Here is a 20509-nt window from a genome sequence, read left to right on the forward strand (position 1 = left end):
AAGCTATTTCCCTCGCCCAGAGTATAAATAAGGCTTTCTAATTCTGTGCTACATTTGCATATATCCTCTAAGAAGGATTTGTCTTCATGGAGTGAGAAGAATCACTCTTACTGTTCCTTAGAAATGAGCTCATAGATTGTCTTTCATACATAATCAGTTTAACTTTCATGATAGTTGAATCTGCCAAAAAAAGGAAGCTCTATAAAAGGCAAGCAATATCAAGATTTTAAATCCTTTATTTATTTGAGCATAGGCTTTGGATTCAAACAGACTTTTTAATCCTTGCCTCTGAGACTTATAAGCTGTGTGACCTTGGGAAAATCACTTAACACCTTTGCATGGTGGTTTGCTGATCTATAAAGTGGGGGAAATAAACTTCATTTCACAGATCTGTTGTGAAGATGCAGCAAGAGGAGGCAAAGGACTCAGCTCCTGATGTATTCTCTATTCAACTAAGGTCCAGAGACATTAACTGACTTGCCTTAAGTCATAGAGAAGAGAATCTAAGATTAAACCCCAGGAAGATTTGTCTGACTGTAGAGCTTATCAATACCCAACCACTGCAGTAACTTCCATGCAGCTAATAATCTTAGCCAGCTAAGAGCAAAGCCCTCAAAAAGAACTGAGAATAGAGGTCATCAAGGATGTGAATACTAAGTGTGAAAAAAAGGACTGGATTTTGTTTATTTCATAAATTTGGCACTAATGTATCAGATAAAGGATAAATACAGTAGAGCCATTCTCTCCTCCTCTCCTTCTCTCACACCTTTCAGTTCATCAGCATTCTTGTCCAAAATAGATACAGAATACAGTCAAGTGTCAGCACCTCCACTGCTATCATCCTGATACAAAAACCACTGCAATGACTGCTGTGGTAGATTTTATCATTGTTCCCACATATATGCTTCCCCCTTCCTTTGTGAGGATCCTGTCTACACACTCTGTTGACCATAGGCTTGGCAGTGTGTTTTATTTTGGCCAAGGGCCTGTGTGGGAAAATGACATGCGCTGCTGCTGAGTAGAGTCTTGAAGACCCATCATGTCACCATCCTGCTGTTTCTCTTTCTCCCCTCCCAAGAGCCCAGTGATATCATAGATGGGGGTTGTTCTTTCAATATGAATTCCAAACAATAGCAATCAGACCAACAGCTGACATCGAACCTGAGCGAGAAGTAAATCTCTGTGGTTGTAAATCACTGTGATCCTGGGGGTATCTTATCATTGCAGCCGCGCCTAGGAGAAGCTGACTGACTTTTGACTGCTTTCCTGGCTTCTAGCGCTTGCTGCTGTATTCCACACCAAAGCCAGTCATTACTCCTAAACATGAGTAGACTCTTTTTTATAAACTTTCCAGTGACCTCCCATTTCACATGGAATGAAATCCAACATAATCTACACAGCCTAACTTGATCTGACACCTGTCATTTCTTTAAATTCATCTCCTTTTCCTCTCCCTCTCAGGCACCTGGATACAGTCCATTGATCTTGTTGCTTTTCTTTGAATATATCAAGGATGCTTTCATCTCACCGTTTTTGCACTTTGTTCCTTCAGTCAAAAATACTCTTATATGAAAGCATGATTTACTGTGTTACTTTGGGAGTAAGCAACAGCACCTGTGCCTAAGCATCACCTTACCAAAGACCTGCCTCCACCACCCAGACAGCATAACTCAGCTCTCTCTTTTCCTTGCCCACTGATTTAGATTGCTTTACCAGCATGTTTCTATGTGCCACATCTTTGTGTTTATTTTGATTTATCTTTCCTCACTAGATAGTATAAGATTCTTGATGTAAGAACTAGTTTTCTTCACTGTTCTGCTAAGGTACATTCTAGGTGCTCATGAAATACTTTCAAATGGATGAATGAACTGCTAAGATGTGACAGAAGAAAAACACACTAGCAATTTGTGTTCCCATTTATTCTTCTATTGACTAGTTCGGAGGTCAGAACACAATTTTTATAAATGACAAGGTAGTATTTTAAGCTTTTCTCATCATATGGTTTCTATTTCTTTGGTAGCTGTTCAACTCTGCCTTTGTAGCTTGTGATGATTAACTGTATGTGTCACCTTGACTGGGTCATGGGGTACCCAGATATTTGGTTAAATGTTTTTCTGGGTGTCTCTGTGAGGGGTTTCTGGATGAGATTAACATTTGAATTGATAGACTGAGTTAAGCAGCTTGTCCTCCCTAATGTGGGTTGGCCTCATTTAATCCACTGGAATCCTGAATAGGGGAAAAAAAAAAAAAAAGAGTAAAGGAGAATTTACTGTTTCTACCTGACTGTTTTTGAACTGGGACATTGGTCTTCTTCTACCTTGAGACTTGGACTTGGACTGGAGCTTACACCATTAGCTCTCCTTGTTCTCAGCCCTTTGGACTAGGACTGGTATTGTACCATGGTCAGCTGGGTCTCCAGCTTGCCAACTGCAGATCTTGGGATTTCTCAGTCTCCAAAACCACATGGGCCAATTCCTTGGAGAGAGAGTCCAGAGTAATACATAGCTCCAAAGCAGCCACAGATAATACATAAACAAGTAGATGTGGCTGTGTGTCAATAAAGCTTAATTCACAAAGGCAGATGGTAGGATAAATGTGGCCTGCACAAGATAGTTTGTTGACCCTTGAACTAGTCTGATCACTGGCCTAAGTAAAGCTTAAAACTTGACTGTAACCAAAGGTAAATCAAAGGTATTTGGTTAATCATTTAGTTAGTTATACTAAATCAAAGTATTAAGCAAAGCTTAAAACTTGATTGTAACTAAAGGTAAATTGTATTACAGAAGGTTGAATGTCGATTCATACTCAATAGCCAGATTAACTTTTTAACACCTTCATGGCTGAAATTTCCAATAAACATTGAGCCTTAAATTTAAAAAAAAAAAAAAAACTCCTTCAAATATACATGTAAATAAAAGTATAATTAGTCTTTGCTAATAACTTTCATTTTTTCTTTTTTTTTCATACAAAGTCTTGCTCTGTTGCCCAAGTTGGAATACAGTGGCATGATCTCGGCTCACTGTAACTTCCACCTTCTTGGTTCAAGCCATTCTTGTGCCTCAGCTCCCAGGCAGTTGGGACTATAGGTACGTACCACCATGCCTGGCTAATTTTTTGTATTTTTAGTAGAGATGGGGTTTTGCCATGTTGGCCAGGCTGTTTTCAAACTTCTGACCTCAAGTGATCCGCCTGCCTCAGGCTCCCAAAGTGCTGGGATTACAGGCATGAGCCACTGCGCCCAGCCATCTCTGCTAACTTTTCTGATGATGGCTGTCTTCCTTTCTGATTGAGAACTTCTCCAGCTACCTTTAATAATGAAAGTGGATTGTAGCCTCCTCTCTTTGGTATTTAGGTCAAGGAAAGTCAAATCTGACAGTGGGTAAGACCGACCCTTACTCTCCTCTTCTAATTTAGAAAGTGAGTATTTGGCTCCAGGTCAAATCTCTCTCATATCATCCTTTATCTTTGGCTGATAAAATGCCAGTGCTTCCCTGGGCCTGCTTTTAGACTTGTAGGGAGTCCATGACCCTCCATCTTCCTAGCTCCCTGGGTTTGGATCTCTCCTCCCACAGTAGGGATGCTAGCGTGGTCTGAACTACAGTGACGCCACTGGGGTTCCTAGATTTTCCTGTCTCACTTCTCCTACTTTTCCCTTTGTCCTCCCTCTGGCATTGTGCACTTCTGATTTTGTGTGCTTGACTTAGGACTGAAGTTTGCAGTGGAACATCCAATCCTATCTATTTGTTCCCTTCTCTGCTCTTACTGGGCCCCTAACCAAGGTCTGGGTTGTGTTTAGTTTACTACAATTTGGGCTTTTGGCACCTTCCTGGAGGTGAAGCAGACGCCATGGGTTGAGCTTGGAGGATGCCCACACCTTTTACCATGGTAGCCTTACAGATGACTTATTTCAGACCCCCACCTTCGCTCTGGCTTAATAAGTCCATGCCTATGTTATATTTACAGAAAGCTAGCTAACATTTGTCTTTTAAGCATTTCGATGAAAATATCAAAAGCTAACATTTATAGAGTAGTCACTGCATGCCATGCATTTTTTCAGCAATATTTGTATATTAAGTAGGGTTATTGAATGCTTGCTTACGACCATCCCAGGAGGTAAGCACTATTATCGTCTCCATTTTGCTGATAGCAAAGGAAACTTGTACTGGGAAGGAAGCTTCTTCAAGGTCTTGCAGCAACTGAATGGAAGAGCTGGTACTGGACCCCTGGCTGTCAGCTCCAGAGTAGCATCCTTACCCTCTGTGCTCACCTTTCCCCCTTTCCCAGTCATCCTCCTCCCTCCTGTCTCTGTCCACCTCTCCCCGTCTCTGCCATAACTTTAGCTAACAGCTTAGGAAGCCTTTTCAAGTCATTAAACCGGAAAAAAAGATTACTAAATTTCATCTCATAATTTTAGTTGGGAGCAACTGAAAACTTTAGAAGTTCCACTGGAGAACTTTCATGCTTTTGTGTCTTTGAAATATTTTGTATGGTGTGCATGATCAGTCAGGATGATAAAGCCAGTTTTAGCTTTTAAGTTTCACTCTTTCATATTTGCTATAATTGGTGGTCATTGGATGTGAAAGTACGGTAATGCTCCACTGCTCCTTATCAAGCCAAAACTGTTTTTCAGAGACTTGCAACACTAGATTCAATAATATATAAACCATATGGTTCAATTATTAAACTCCAGTGGGACAAACTGCCCTTGAAATCCTTTATCCTTGACATACAACAGTAGGGTGTATTTGGATATCCATTTGATATGTCCATTTAGGTAGCAGTGAAATTGCATCCTAAATTATTATTTCTCTCAGGGAATAAATGATACTTTATTTTCAGAAATGCTCGATTTAACCTACTTAAATTTAATACATTTTCCTCATATATTTTATTACATTACCCAGTTTTCCATCCTGTATAATTGCTGATTAAAAGGAAGCTGCCTGAAGGGAGATAAACCACCCTGGGAAGGAGGTAGGTGGGTGGGTGGTGTCAAGCATAAAGAGAAAGGTAGGAGAAAAGAGAATGAAGACCAAGCGAATTGCCAGGTGATGGCCACCAGGAAGGCTAAGGTGATGAGGCATAGAAGCAGATACATAAGATAAATAGTAAAGCCAGCCTACAAAACATAAAGCCCTTCATAAAGAGGCTGAACATCTCCTTTCTCAGAACATAATGACTTTTTATTTTGACCCATCCAGTAAACAGGGAGCAAATGTCAGTAGGATCTCTTGCTTTTGGGATCTATCACACAGCTTTTCAGATCACACATACTGAAAGCAGATACACTGGATGACATAAAATTGAACTCTGCAACCAGTTTATTTTGCTGCTGCACTGTGCAGTATAGCTGTAGAATACACTCTAATTATACTGCGAATATCTGGCCCAAATGTTCAGGGCAGCTAAAACTGGCAAATGCTGGGGGAATGTTTTCCCTGCCTACTAACATATTCTGTGTAGGATGGAGAAAGACAAATTCACTTATCTGATGAGCAGAGGCAAGAAAGATTAAAAATGAAGGTTATGCTATATTTTATCTACTTGCTTTGGGAAGGAAAAATTCATTCAAAAACATTTATTGAGTACCTACTGTATGTCAGGTTCTGCTCAAAGAAGAGAACTTGGGACAGATGAGGTAACAGAACAAACAGCCCTGTCTGTAGAACTTATACATTAGTAGAAGAAGTGACAATAAACAAGGAATTAAGCAAATTAAGCAGAGTGTTAGAAGGTGATATTGTAAGTGCTTCAGGAAAATGCAGTACTACAAAGTGGGGTTGTAGGGGGTTATGTCAGTGGTGTGGGGAGTGGGAGTGATTGCTGGTGACAGTATTAAATAGATCAGTCCCAGGAGGCCTTACTGAGAAGGTGACATTTGAGGAAGGCTTCAAGGAGGGAAAGGAAGAACCAGGCAGATACCTATGGGAAGAGCATTCCAGGCAGAGGGAAGAGCCTGTGCAAAGGTTGTGAGGTGGGACCAGCCTGGCACAGCCAAGGAACAGCAAAGTCAGTGTAGTTGGAGCCCATTGGGTGAGAGGGAAAGCAGTAAGAAACAAGGTAATGAGGGAATTGGAGATCATGTAGGACTTTGTGCCCCGTTTCCCTTCTCACTCTTTCTTACAAAGTCACCTTACACACTGGGTTCTGGGAAAGCAGACTGCATGCTAATAATCACGCAAGCAGTGCCGGAACTAGGATGAGGCAAGAGGGGCGACTAAGTGCAAGATTAAAAGAGACACTCATTTTCTAGTGCCAACTCTGTGCTAACACAACCTTGAGAGGAAAGGCCGCCTTAAATTTTACTTGCTAGGAGACTTACTTGCCTTCCCCTCATCTCAGTCCTGATGCAAAGCATCCCTGCTACTGTTTATGTGTCTGCAAAATAGGTTGACATTTCTACTCCCACATCCATCCTCACCCACTATCACCTACCCACATCGCAGCCAGAACTGTCTATCCTGCTATGTGCATTAGCAGGAGGAATAGCTGGAAAAACCAACTGGGTTGATGAATTCACTCCTCTCTTTAGCCATCCTGGTCATCTCCCAACTCCCAACTCTAGCAGACAGAGATAGAAAGAGTATTCTGGGCTAGATTTAGTCATTAAGCCTCTCACTCACTGGCAAGTGTGTGGATGTGGTTGAGAAGCCATGCTTCCAGAGCCAAGGAAGAGATGTTCAATCAGCCTGTGACTCTGGGATTACAGATGTAATTGAAGAACCACTTCTATGATCAAGTGCACAAGGAGAGTCACTCCAAGCTGACTCGATGGCAGGCAGAGGCCAACAAGCAAATGCTCCACATAAAATAAATATGCCTCAGGGTGTACTTGGTGTTTATTCTCCCGTGAGGAACTTAGAGAACTTGGAGGATTTTAAATTATTTAAAAAATAACAATTGCTCCTCACAATATCTCTTGAGGGTAGACAGGGCCGTGGCCTGGGGAGTGTGACAGGTCTTCTTGGCAGTGGGACGGTGTGTGGTGCCACCAACTCTCAGCTCCATCGGGGCGTGTTGTCTGCCATTCCAGGAGCATCATCATCCACCAACAGACAGATAAGCCCAAGCTGCACTGGCTCCACAACAGGGTCATCTGGCTCTACTTTTTCTTAAAGAGCCCCACTATGTTCGTCTGGTATCTTAGGTAGTTGACAAAGGACAATAGCAAGGTCTAAGAGGGAGGGAGTGGGACTATGGAAATGAATTAAAAAAAAAAATTGATTTTCCACTTAAAATGAAAGGGTCATAATAGTGCTCAATTTCAGGAACAGACATTGCTTTTAAAGATTTTGATCAGAATTAATGTCAACCCCATATTAAGCTCTGTTGTAAAATTTAAGTGAAGGGTGCTATTTTCTCTAATTATTGCATTGTAGGCTAAGTTGAAGAAATCATGAAAAGTCAAACTCCTTAGGCACAACATAATACATATATTTTTAGGTGTGAATGATATTACTGCTGAAAATGTTTTTATTATTATCTACTATAGCAACTTTGATCAGAAAAATCCTTCTGTCTAAACAGAAACTTGCCTGTCCCTTGAAAATTTTGCTTCTTGTTAGCGGCTCTCTTTGGTGATCACTGTTTATTTTCTCATATCTCAAATGTTTCACAGCTAGAAGCTGGGGTTTGGGATCTTTTTTCTCTCAGTGCTACTTGTGAAACATTACCTTTCAATCTTCTAAAAAAAAAATCCTAGTTCATATAAGGCAGCTAAATGAGTTTTCACCTCTTCTTCACTTCTGCTATCTACTAAGACACCCCCATTCAGCAAAGAGTTGGTAAGTGGCTCACTGTCTTCTTCATCCAAAACTTTGTCACCAACCTTGGTGATATTAACATTGAATTCATCCCATATTCTAGTTTCTCAGTATTCTGATCTTCCATTTTCAATGGCCTTGTCTCCACTCACCTTAGTTACCTACATACTTGGACTCTGTTTCCTTGGTTGCTTTGGATGAGAGTTGGTGACCCAGAGCCAATACTTCCCTGAGACCCACGTATCCCAGGCAATGGGGCTCATGCCATGGGACCTAGTGCAAGAGGTTATCCACTGGGCCTTCTCTTCTGATTCCCATTTAAAGGGGCAAAAAAGCCTGAGGCAGCCAAGAGAGCAAGTTCCCTGAAGCCCAGACCTTCTTTCTCCTCACTCTCCAAGTACCTAGGACCCCAGATTTCCCCTACCCTTATAGCCCCAGCCCACTGGGGATGGTTCTTTGCCAGAGATGTGGACAGACCTTAGCTATTTGGGCTTGGGTGTCCATACACATGAATGTGTGTCCCTTTACGGTGCAAAATAGAGCTAAGGGTAGAAGGAGAAGAGAGACCAAGCACACCTCCATTCCTCACCAACAAGAATGACTGATGCATCTTTATCAATAACAGCTTTAGTCCTGCCTCCTAGACAGGATTTATTAAGATACCCTGTCATAGGATTGTTTCTGCTTCCCGACAGTACCCAATCTATAGCAAAATCCTTCTCCCTTGAATCATTTCCCAAATCACCTATTATAAGCCCAAGTCCTGTAAGTCTTCTCTAATACACATTTACTGAGACATCCCAGCTCCCCACAACATGTGTTCTCCTTTGTTGTATGAGCAAATAATCCCAAGGTGACCATGTGTATGTTCCTAGGGGTCTTTCACTGATAGATATCAACATTCTAAAATCTAGCATCATAGAATGGTGTGATGCTTATATAACAACTAACAGATCAAGATAAAGAAAGCAGAAAAAATCTAGAGTTACATGAAACAATATTAATGAACCTTCTAAACAATGTGGAGTGAAAAAAGCAAGTCACAAAATAATGCATACTATAGTGTGAATCAATTTACAAGCAAAAAAAAATTGGCGAAGCTACATCATTTAGGGCTGCACATAAATCTGTATTTTGTGCTCTAACGAAGTGCAAAGTAGGGACCACTGTAATAGGATGGTGATCACCTCTGAGGGTAAGCAGGCCATTCTGACGGGAATAAATACATGGAAGTGTTTCAGGTACCCCCAAGTTTCTATTTCTTGATTAGATGGTAGTTACATGGATGCATATTTTATAGCCATTAGTTAAGGTGTATAAATAAGTTGTCTGTATTCTCTATGTATATTTCACAAAAATAAAATGCAAGAAATTAAGAGTAAGAGTGCTAAAGAGGACAAGAAAAATAGATTGATATTTCCTTTCACAGAACAGTTTCCTTAGAATTTGGTTAGCATAAATTAATTCACCTGATGCCAATTATTCATGAATAAACAGCTACATTTTAGCCTCTGAAATTGCAAAGATGATTAACAGCCTTTGGATTTAATTGTGATCATTGGGACTTTCTACCTTAGAAGACTTTAACCAAAAGGGATCAGGTGTCCCCAGCTGCCTCTCTTAGTAACATTCATATACTCTACCTTGAAAGATATTTCAGTTGTCATGGTGAAGCCATGGGTAATGACAGGTTCCTCTTCTGCAGTCCGTCCCTTCCAGCAGTCCAGCTCCACACAGCGACAACCAGACAGGAGCACTTGGCGATACATCTCAACAGAGGAGTTTCCAGCCAGTTGGCCAGCTATAAAACACCAACAAAACAAACCCCAGATTCCCATGAAACAAGGAAGGCAGTGGTGCCTTCTCAGAAAGACACTTCAATAATGGGAAAACAAAGAGTCTAAGAGCTGCAGCAGTTATTCTTTGCCTTTCTTCTGCCTCAACATAACAGAAGGTAAGGGCACAATCTCAAATAGAATTCCTAGCAGTGCTTTGGGGAAAGATAAAAATAACAATGTAACAATAACAAAGATGTATGTTTGTTAACTATTTACCAAGTGCCAATTACAGGTCTTCGGACTGTGTATCTATCAAACAATCTCTGTGGCTTAACTACTTTTTTAAAAAAATACCTATTTCACATAATAAAAATGGCACAGAGATCAGTTGCCCAAGTTTCCAATGCTAGGGAGTAGAAGATCCAGGACTATAGCATTGAAACACACTCTTTTAATTCTGACTGCCTCCCAATGAGAGTTTGTTGGAAGACTTTCTGCTATATAAGTCAGCTGCCTCTGAAACATTTGCTGAAGATGCAAATGCTGAGGAAAGCTAAATATTGTGTTTTTAAAAGTGTTCTTTTTGTAAAAATAAATTTAAATTAAAGGAGTGTAAAACTTGTTCTCTAATAATTACAAAACATTGTTGAAAGAAACTAAAGAAGTCACAAATGAGTAGAAATACATCTCATGATCATTGAGCAGAAGACTTGGTATTGCTAAGATGACACTACTCCCCACATTGGTCTAAAGATTCAATTCTTATTAAAATCTCACAAGGCCTTTTTTTTAATTTACAAGTTGATTCCAAGTTCATATAGAAATGTAAGAAACCTTAAATAGCCAAAAGCAATCTTGAAAAATAAGAACGAATTTGGAGGAATCACACTTCTCAAAACTTACAACAAAGCTACAGTAATCAAGATCATGTGGTATTGGCATAAAGATAGACATATAGATTAATGGAAATAGAATTGAGATTTCCAAAATAAACCCTCAATTTATGGTCAACTGACTTTCGACAATTGCCAAGACAATTCATTGCAGAAAGAATAGTCTTTTCAATAGAGTGTTGGGACAAATGGATAGCCACATGCAAAAAAAAAAAAAATAGACGAGGAAGAAAAAGTTGCAGGAACAACTTATATAGTAATACCATATAAAACTAAACTCAAATTGCAACAAGAATATAAGTGTAAGAGCTAAAACTACAAAACCTATAGGAGAAAACACAGCAGTAAATTTTTATGACCTGGATTAGGCAATGGTTTTGTAGATATTACACCAAAAGCACAAGCAACAGAAGAAAAAGATAAACTTTACCAAAATTGGACTTTTGTGACTAGAACTAACATACCCTAGTGAAGTGATGAGAATTATTATAATCAAGGCACCTGAAAGGTCTGAGGGCAACAGTACACAGGGCATGGAAGCCAAATGTTCCCATTTTACTTAAGTCAACAGAAATCACTGATTTCAGGATAAATTATTTTTGAAAACATCATAATAAATAGCTCTTGCAACAGGCCCATTAGCAACATACAAATTGAAGTCTTTGGTTTTCCAAAGACTATATTTTCTTTGATTTATACTCTATAAGCCCCAATCATTTTTTTAAGTTTTTCTTCTTTTTTCTTTGAGATGGGATCTCACCCTATCACCCAGGCTGGAGGGTGGTGGCATGATCATAGCTCACTGTAGCCTCAACCTCCAGGGCTCGTCATCCTCCTTCCTCAGCCTCCTAAGTAGCTGGGACCACAGGTGTGTCCCAGCATGCCCAACTAATTTTGTATTTTGTTTAGAGACAAGGTCTCCTTATGTTGCCCAGGTTGGTATCAAACTCCTGGGCTCAACTGATTCTGCTGACTCTGCCTCAGGAAGTGCTGAGATTATAGGCATAAATTACCATATTTGGCCGACCATCATTTTTTTTTAAATAGCCAGTTAAAAGATGACATATTGATGCAAACTATTAAAATGACTTTGAAATGGACAAGATGTGCTCCTTGGAGACACAGGACAGAGAAAATGGGATTAAGCCTACTAGCTTAATTTTATTTTTATATGCATGTCATAATACTCAACCATCAGCATAACAAAAGGATGACATTTTTGATTCCTACAAAGCCCTAGTAAATATAATGAAAGGCTGATTAAGTGAGTCTGCATAATCATTTACCTCTACTGGAAAAATAGGATGTTTTTAACACAAAGATACATTTGGAAAAGCAAAAATGTTGATAAAATGATCTAAAAAGTTCCTGAGGCTGGCTAATCAAACTGCCATTCATAATTGCCCCAAAGTTCATTGTCATGGCAAAGATTTATAAAGGTCTTTGCTACATTAGGGACAAGGGGACAGTGGGGGTAAAGGGGAAAAGACAAACATTTATATGCTATTCTTAAACTTAAAGGGGAACTACCATAGCTAAAGGAAGTGAATAATTCAAATATTATCAGGTTAATTAATTTAAAATACTTGCTCCTGCAGAAAATTGCACCGGTATTAAAGAATAGAGCATATTTTTGTGTGTGTACTGTTTAGAGAATTAAGTACATTATTGACTATATCAACACAATTACATATTGTACAATTTCTAAGCCAATTTCATTAATACTTGTTGAATGTTACTAACTTTAGTAAGGATGGTGTGATGAATTTAATCGGATTTAACAGTGTATCAAAGTAGGTAGATACCTAACAGACACTAGAGCATTCTGTCATAAGAGGTTCAAAGTTTTGAGAAACATTTCCTTGGATTTTCTTGAGAATATTTTTTGTCAAAGAACAATTAGAAGGAATTTGATGTATTTTTTGAACGTTAATCAGTTAATGTTTTGAAAGGCATGGTAAGGCATGAAGTTGGGTTTGTGAGGTGCAAAGGAATGTGGGGAAAAAAACTAAAGAATAAAATAGAGAAAGAGTTTATTGTCCAACACCTAAGACCAACAGAATCCCTCCAAGGTAAACTTATTGTTCATTCTTAAAATAAATACTTTTTATTATAAATGAAAGTCTCCCAAGGAAAGCATGCTTTGAGAAAACCCACATTTATCCATAATTATCCTATTCCTTGGAATGCATATTAGGTTCCCTGTATGTTTTATTTCATTTATGGAAATATTTTTCAAACATATGTATTCATATTCTCTGTTATTATCTCCTTTTCTGCCTTAAGCCTCAAAGCTGATTTATTTTTGTTCCCTAAAATTCTTAACGCCTCATTATTACATCTCATCTACCAATTATATCTCCATTTGAATATATTCAATAAATATATCTCCTGGGGCTAGAGGATCGCTGGAGGTTGATATTAGTGGCATATCATAAGTCATTCAACCCTTGGTATTTCTGAAACTAGTATTTGACATCATTTCTCCCTGGCTCTGAACACCCTCTGGAATACATTCCAAGCCCATGATTGAACTTGGGAGCTGAAGCTCCTTCTCAGAGTAATTCATAATACTGCCTCGAGTCACAGCTCTGCAACTTCTCACTTGACTGCATTCATTTTGGGTGGCTGGTTACATTCCCTTGAGCTTTGTCTCAGATTACCCAAGGCATCCAGGGATAGAAGAAAAACAGAAGATCAAAAATAGCAGTCCCTCTATTAACACAAGCTTCTGAAGAATTTCTCTTCTTGCAGTGGCTGATGATTAATTGCCTGTTTTTATATTTATCATTAATGTCTTCCCTTCAACCTCCAGGGTAAGAAGGTTCCAGAATGTGATCTATTTTTTAAGTCAGTGGCATTCTTCAATAGTCATTGTCCCCTTGAATAGATGGAGATGAGGACTATATTTCCTTGCTTTCAATGCTATGCCAGCCCTTCAGGGCATATAATCTCATGGCTACACCTGAAGAAACTGTCCAAAATGCACAGAATGTATTATTTGTCTTGACCATCTCTAGATGCATCCATTGGATCTGATCTCTCCCTTAATTGGTATCTGCCTGTTGCCCCAGTGAAACCATGGTGCCCTCTTGAACACAGAGCAAATTGACATGAGACGGCTTAGGAGACAAAGCATCTATGGAAGAGCCCAAAGTTATTTCCACTCTTGAGAAAACAACTTCAAGCATATGCCTTACTGATTATAGGAGCTTCACTGTTATGTGTTTGTACATATTCCCCAAAACATTTTCTGTGGGAGGCAAAATACTGGTTACTGGGGATATGAAAATGACATGAGACATATTCTTTAACCCTTACCATCTAGGTAGGGAGGAAAATATAAATCTCTTCCAATTCTTACACTTCTGGTTGCTTTCTGTCTCTTCTTTCTCTTTTTCCTTGCCAATAAAATATTTTATCTAGGTTCTGATATACTTCAGGGTCTTCTCTGAAACCATGGGGTAAATCTTGATTCTTTTCAATCAGTCATGGTAGTTCCATGGCCATGTTAGCAATTAATGTGGGCATTGCTGTGTGGTGTGACTCTGAGCTATATATAACATGGCATAAAGAATAGCTACCAGATTGAGGGGATGGAGGTGGGGGTTTGTCAGGGAACTACTAGGAACATTTTCTTCACTCTTAGAAGGGTCACAAGAACTTCCGCCATGCCCTTGGTGGATCCTGATTCACAGGGAAGTAACACCTAGGGTGCACAATCATCACGAAATCATAAGGGGACCAAAAAGATAGAAGGCACCTGGGTCTTCCTTGATAGGAATGAATTCCTTATTTAACCAACCCTCAACCACTCTGCTTCTGGGTGTCTTGCTGTGTGAGCCAATACACAGCTTAAATCTTTAAGCCATTAAATAATAGCAGACTATTACTTTCAGCCACAAGGACCCTGGATGTTTTAATTTATCTCAGTTTTACAAACAAAGAAACCAAGGCTCAGGAGAGTTAAGTATGTCATTCACTTAAAGGCCATTTCAAACTGGGCCCTGTTTATTTCCTTAGCTCACCTTCTTTCCATTCTACCACCCAACTTTCTTAGGTCTGTATGTGCTTTAAACCAAAAGCAAATGATTAGAGGTTGCATATGCTAAAGGCTAACTGAGTGGGAGAGACGGGGAAGACAGAAGGGATGCTCAAAGTCTGGGTTGGTAGCAGATGACTGGCAAGGGCACAGCTAGGTCTTGAATCATTTTTAGAACTTTTCTGCAGCTAAGAACTTACACATGAAGAGAGGAGCTGAATGATTATCAGAAACATTCAGTCAGATAATTTAATTCATCAGAGTATTGAGGATAGCAAAACCCTCAAATCTAATGGGTTCTTTCTTATCTAAATGAAGATATTAACTATCCTGAGATAGACTATTTTGCTTTTGCAGTCTTTCTGAAGTCTTTATCTCCCAAATGGTTTCGAGTATGGGGAGGTTTATGAAGAGGTGCACAAGTATAGGTTGAATTTACTCCATACTGTTTCTTCCTGGGAGAATTTTTATTTTCTTGAGTCATAAGGGTGGATTTCTAAAGGAAAAACAATACTTTAAAACATAGTCACTATTAGGGTTACTGCCAAAATCATCCAAAATCCAAAAAGTGACCATGATAATTAAAAGCCAACTTATTCATTGCATCGATTTCTCTCAATGATCCAATTTATTTTTCCTTCTGGGCATTTTGATATTCAACAAAGGGGCAGTAATGAGCAGAGGAATAGATATAGTAATAATGCATTGCTAAACTCATTGGTTTTCACTCTGTATATTTAATTTTTACAATCCTTTTGGATGCTCAAAGAAAATATCCTGAATATTGAAATTCTTCTTGTTTGGATTTAGATAACATCTTTCAGAAATATTAGTTCTTAAAATGCTCCACAAAGATAAGTTGGTTGGTAACAAGAAGGATGAAGAGGTAATGGCTGCAAGACTCTGATCCTTTCATCTTATATTCAAAACACATTATGGTAAGTACTAATCTTTGTTTGCACCTAGCATTCCTTAAACTCATTTGAATAGGATAACTTTCTTTTTTCCACCAATCACTCTTTGTATGAAATAATGTTTCTATAGACACAGTTTCTACTTGTTTGGAAAATGGCTTTAAAGTACAAAAAATAAATTATTTTCTAGAGATTAGTTAAAAAATTTAATTGGATTCTATTGAGTTAGGCATTGGTTATATTTTTATTTTATAATAATCTTAATTGGTTTGGGGTAGCTTGAATGTTTATATCATAGAAATCTGAGTTTATCCAAAGGCTTCTGAGAAATAGGACTTCTACATTACTTTCATCTGTAATTAAAACAATGATTCTACCAATAATACGTGACATAAAACCAAATTTTGACCCACAGGTCAAAACAGCATTTCAGGCAAAACTTCAAGAGCCTGTATCTATATTTTTGTATAGTTGTTTTTCCTAATTAAATGGAATTCTCCTTAATTTCCTTGCAGGAAAATAAATGACTGATACTGGGGCAAAGTAATATTGTGAGAATGTAGATTTGACTGCCTTTGCAAAAATTATGACAGTGCAAGAAATCTGACAGAGCTGACTCCATCTTGCTTCTAACCTCGCAAACTAACTGTCTTTGTTCATTCCTGAGCATAGGCCAAGATAACTATGGGAGGAAATTAGTCTATAGTTTGATTTTAAAACAAAGATGACAACAGTACCTTTCCAAAACTAATCCCCTCCTTGCCTGGGGACAAAAACAACTTTTGTAAAACCAACAAATTGACCACAAGGTTGGAATTATGGCTCAGGACTGAGTTCATGAGATTTGTAACCTCCCTAATTGCTCCTATATATAACATCACTATTATAAAATCTAAAGCTGGTGTTTGAGGTATTTTTCAGACCTTGCATTTTCATGGACCAACTGGTGTCACACATCCAGTGACCCATGCCAAGAAAAGAAACAGACTCAACTTCTTCCAGGGACTAAGTCCAAGAAGACAGCTTTGACCCCCATGTCATTTCTTTCCTGACTCAACCAATCAGCACTCCCCATTCTCTAACCTCTACAACCCCCACCTGCCTAACTATCATTTAAAAATCCTAGCCTCTGAATTCTCAGAGAGACTGTTTTGAGAAATACGTCCCATCCTTCTTCTCAGCTGCCTTGCAACAAGTAAAATTTCTCTTCTGTAACACCTGCTGTTCTCCATGTATTGGTTTTTACTTGGCAACAGGCAAGAAGAACCAGGTTTGGTGATTACAGGCTTATCTAATGCAAACCTTACTATAATAATACAGAGCTCAGAAAAGGGAGCAAGATAAAAAACAACAACAACAACAAAATCCCTTAGATGAGAATACAATTTAACATAGTTAGCATAGTTTAAAAAACTGAACATTTGAAAATATGTGTATTCTAATAGCACTAGAAATTAAATAGTTGAAGAGATAATTGATCAGAAACCAGGTAAATAAATCAGATGGTGGTGATACAAAACCATCGTAAAGAAATTTGGAGACAGCTATTAGATTCTTTCTTCATAAAATAATAAATGCTTATATTTCCTAATAGCTGAAAGTGTCACATACCCTTCTTAGTCTGATCAGACATTAATATGCCAACACCCTCAAATTTAAACTAGCCTCACACAATGGAGTCAAATTTTCTACCACATCTGTGTTTACCAAGCTATACATTGGAAAGGCATGAATGACTTAGAAGAAATTAATTTCATTGTAATTTTTAGTGAAATACAATTTAAAAACTGCATATACAAATTTGAACTACATTCTGTAGTTTTACTATTTGTATTAATATTGAAAAATTTCTTAATATGATTATTAGGTTGTCAGTAAAGCAAATGAGTTAGTATATATAATCTATTAGGTATCAATATTACTAAAGAGAGCACAGCTCAGCAAAATCAGCATACAAGGGGCATAACTTAATGTAATAAAAGCCATTTATGAAAAACCCACAGCCAACATAATACTGAATGGGGAAAAGTTAAAAGAATTCCTCCTGAGAATGGAAATAAGACAAGGATACCCATTCTCATCACTCTTCTTCAACATAGTACTGGAAGTCTTAGCCAGAGCAATTGGACAAGAGAAAGAAATAAAGGGCATTCAAACTGGTAAAGAGGAAGTCAAACTGTTCCTGTGTGCTGATGATATGATTGTTTACCTTGAAAACACTAAGGACTTCTCTAGAAAGCTCCTAGAACTGATAAAAGAATACAGCAAAGTTTCCAGATACAAGATTAATGTACAGAGTAGCTCTTCTATATACCAACAGTGACCAACCAGATAATCAAATTAAGAACTCAACCCTTTTACAATAGCTGGAAAAATTTTAGATACTTAAGAACATACCTAACAAAGGAGCTGAAAGATTTCTACAAGAAAAACTACAAAACACTCTTCAAAGAAATCATAGACGACACAAACAGATGGAAACACATTCCATGCTCATGGATGGGTAGAATCAATACTGTGAAAATAACCATACTGCCAAAAGCAATCTACAAAATCAACACAATCTTCATCAAAATACCACCATCATTTTTCACAGAGTTATAAAAAACAATTCTAAAATTCATATGGAACAAAAAAAGAGCCCACATAGCCAAAGCAAGACTAAGCAAAAAGAACAAATCTGGAGGCATCACACTACCTGATTTTAAAGTATACTTTAAGGCCATAGTCACCAAAACAGTGTGGTACTGGTGGAAAAATAGGCACATATACCAATGGAACAAAATAGAGAACCCAGAAATAAACCCAAATACTTGTAGCCAACTCATCTTCAACAAAGCAAACAAAAACATACCCAAGTGAGGAAAGGACACCCTTTTCAACAAATTGTGCTGGAATAATTCGCTAGCTAATAAAGGAAAATGAAACTGGATCCTCATCTCTCACCTTATACAAAAATCAACTCAAGATGGATTAAGGACTTAAACCTAAGACCTGAAACTATAAAATTCTAGAGCATAACATTGGAAAAACCCTTCTAGACTTTGGCTTAGGCAAGGATTTCATGACCAAAAATTGCTTTTGGGTAAAAGCAATTGCAACAAAAACAAAGATAAATAGTTGGGACCTAATTAAACTAAAGACCTTTTGCACAGCAAAAGGAACAGTCAGCAGAGTAAACAGACAATTCACAGAGTGTGAGAAAATCTTCACAATCTATACATCTGACAAAGTACTAATATCCAGAATCTACAACGAACTCAAACAAATCAATAAGAAAAAAAAAAAAAACTCATCAAAAAGTGAGACATGAATAGACAATTCTCAAAAGAAGATATACAAATGATCAACAAACATATGAAAAAATGCTCAACATCACTAATGGTCAAGGAAATGCAAATCAAAACCACAGTGTGACACCACCTTACTCATTTATAAGAATGGCCATAATCTAAGAATCAAAAAACAGTAGATTTTGGCATGGATGCAGTGATCAGAGAACACTTCTACACTGCTGGTGAGAATGTTAACGAGTACAACCACCATGAAAAACACTATGGAGATTTCTTAAAGAACTAAAAGTAGAACTATTATTTGATCCAGCAATCCCACTATTGGGTATCTACCCAGAGGGAAAAAAAGTCATTATTTGAAAAAGACACTTGCACATGCATGCTTACAGCAGCACAATTCACAATAGCAAAATTGTGGAATCAACCAAGATACCCATCAATCAATGAGTGGATAAAGAAACTGTGGTATGTGTATATGATAGAATACTACTCTGCCATAAAAAGGAATGAATTAACAGCATTTGCAATGACTTGGATGAGATTAGAGACTATTTTTCTCAGTGAAGTGACTCAGGAATGGAGAACCAAATATCCTATGTTCTCACTGACATGTGGGAGCTAAGCTATGAGGAAGCAAAGGCATAAGAATGATACAATAGACTTTGGGGACTTGGGAGCAGGGTAAGGGATAAAAGACAACAAATACGGTGCAGTGTCTACTGCTCAGGTGATGGGTGCATCAGGATCTCACAAATCTCCATTAAAGAACTTACTCATGTAATCAAGTACGACCTGTACCCCAAGAACTTATGGAAAAATAATATTAAAAAAAAGAATTTAAACTGGGGACAGGCACAGTGGCTCATGCCTTTAATCCCAGCACTTTGGGAGGTTGAGGCAGGAGGACTGCTTGAGCTCAGGAGTCTGAGACCAGCCTGGGCAACACAGAGAGACCCTATCTGTACAAGAATAAAAAATTAGCCATGCGTGGTGACACATGCCTCTGGTTTCAGCTACTAAGAAGGCTGAAGTGGGAGGACTGTTTGAGACAAAAAGATCAAGGCTACAGTGAGCTATCATCACGCCACTGTACTCCAGCCTGGGCAACAGAGCAAGACTCTGTCTCAAAAAAAAAAAAAGAATTTAAGTTGGTAGGTAGAAGTAGAAATGTTTATGTGAACTCATGCCTTAGAGAAAAAAATCTTCTCTTCCTTTGTTTACTGAAACCCTCCAGACAATGTTCAGGGTCCAAATTGCTTTTACTCATACTTTTTCCTTCCCATCAAAATGAACCAGGACTTACTGGGGAAAAGTCTGATTCCATTTCTGAAGCAGAAAGGAATAAGATAAGTCTAGAAGATCTTTAAGTGCCAGGACACTTTTAAAGATTAATAGGTCATGTCAAGAGGACACAGATGACAGCCTAAAAATGGCTCCTACTAACCAAAGTTGACACAATTTAGTCTCTCAAAAGGAGAATGGTGGCTGTGATTGAATGAACGCACATAAAATCTGAAAACCACAGTGATATGCAGAAAGGGAAAAATTGACATATTCTGAAAGAAGGTGAAAAAATAGAATGTATATCCAATTAGTGTTGTCATTCAATCATTTTGGTATTACTGACTCATTTATTATATGATAAATAAAATAGAATGTAATGAATATAAACACATCAGTTGGAAGGTATTTTGGACTCAAAAGATTATTAGTAAAAAAATCTACTCTCTATTGTGACTTCCAAGTAAACAAAATCACATACAATACCCAAAAATTCAACCAGACACACATTTAAGTATTTTTGAGCTTTGTGGTCCTAAATATAA

At 38.1% G+C, this 20509-nt stretch overlaps 1 protein-coding gene across 2 annotated transcripts in view; it reads right to left on the minus strand.

Moving 5' to 3' along the window:
• PLCB1 (phospholipase C beta 1) overlaps positions 1–20509 on the minus strand; it is a 757711-nt gene that overhangs the window by 189179 nt on the left and 548023 nt on the right. For both annotated transcript variants that reach the window (XM_032295662.1, XM_032295663.1), the window contains exon 11: positions 9407–9564. In XM_032295662.1, the coding sequence (XP_032151553.1) occupies positions 9407–9564 (158 nt within the window). The remainder of the gene's footprint in view (positions 1–9406; positions 9565–20509) is intronic.

This window comes from Sapajus apella, unplaced genomic scaffold, assembly GCF_009761245.1.
Source record: "Sapajus apella isolate SASKATOON/1434 unplaced genomic scaffold, GSC_monkey_1.0 scaffold33, whole genome shotgun sequence".
NCBI lineage: Eukaryota > Metazoa > Chordata > Mammalia > Primates > Cebidae > Sapajus > Sapajus apella.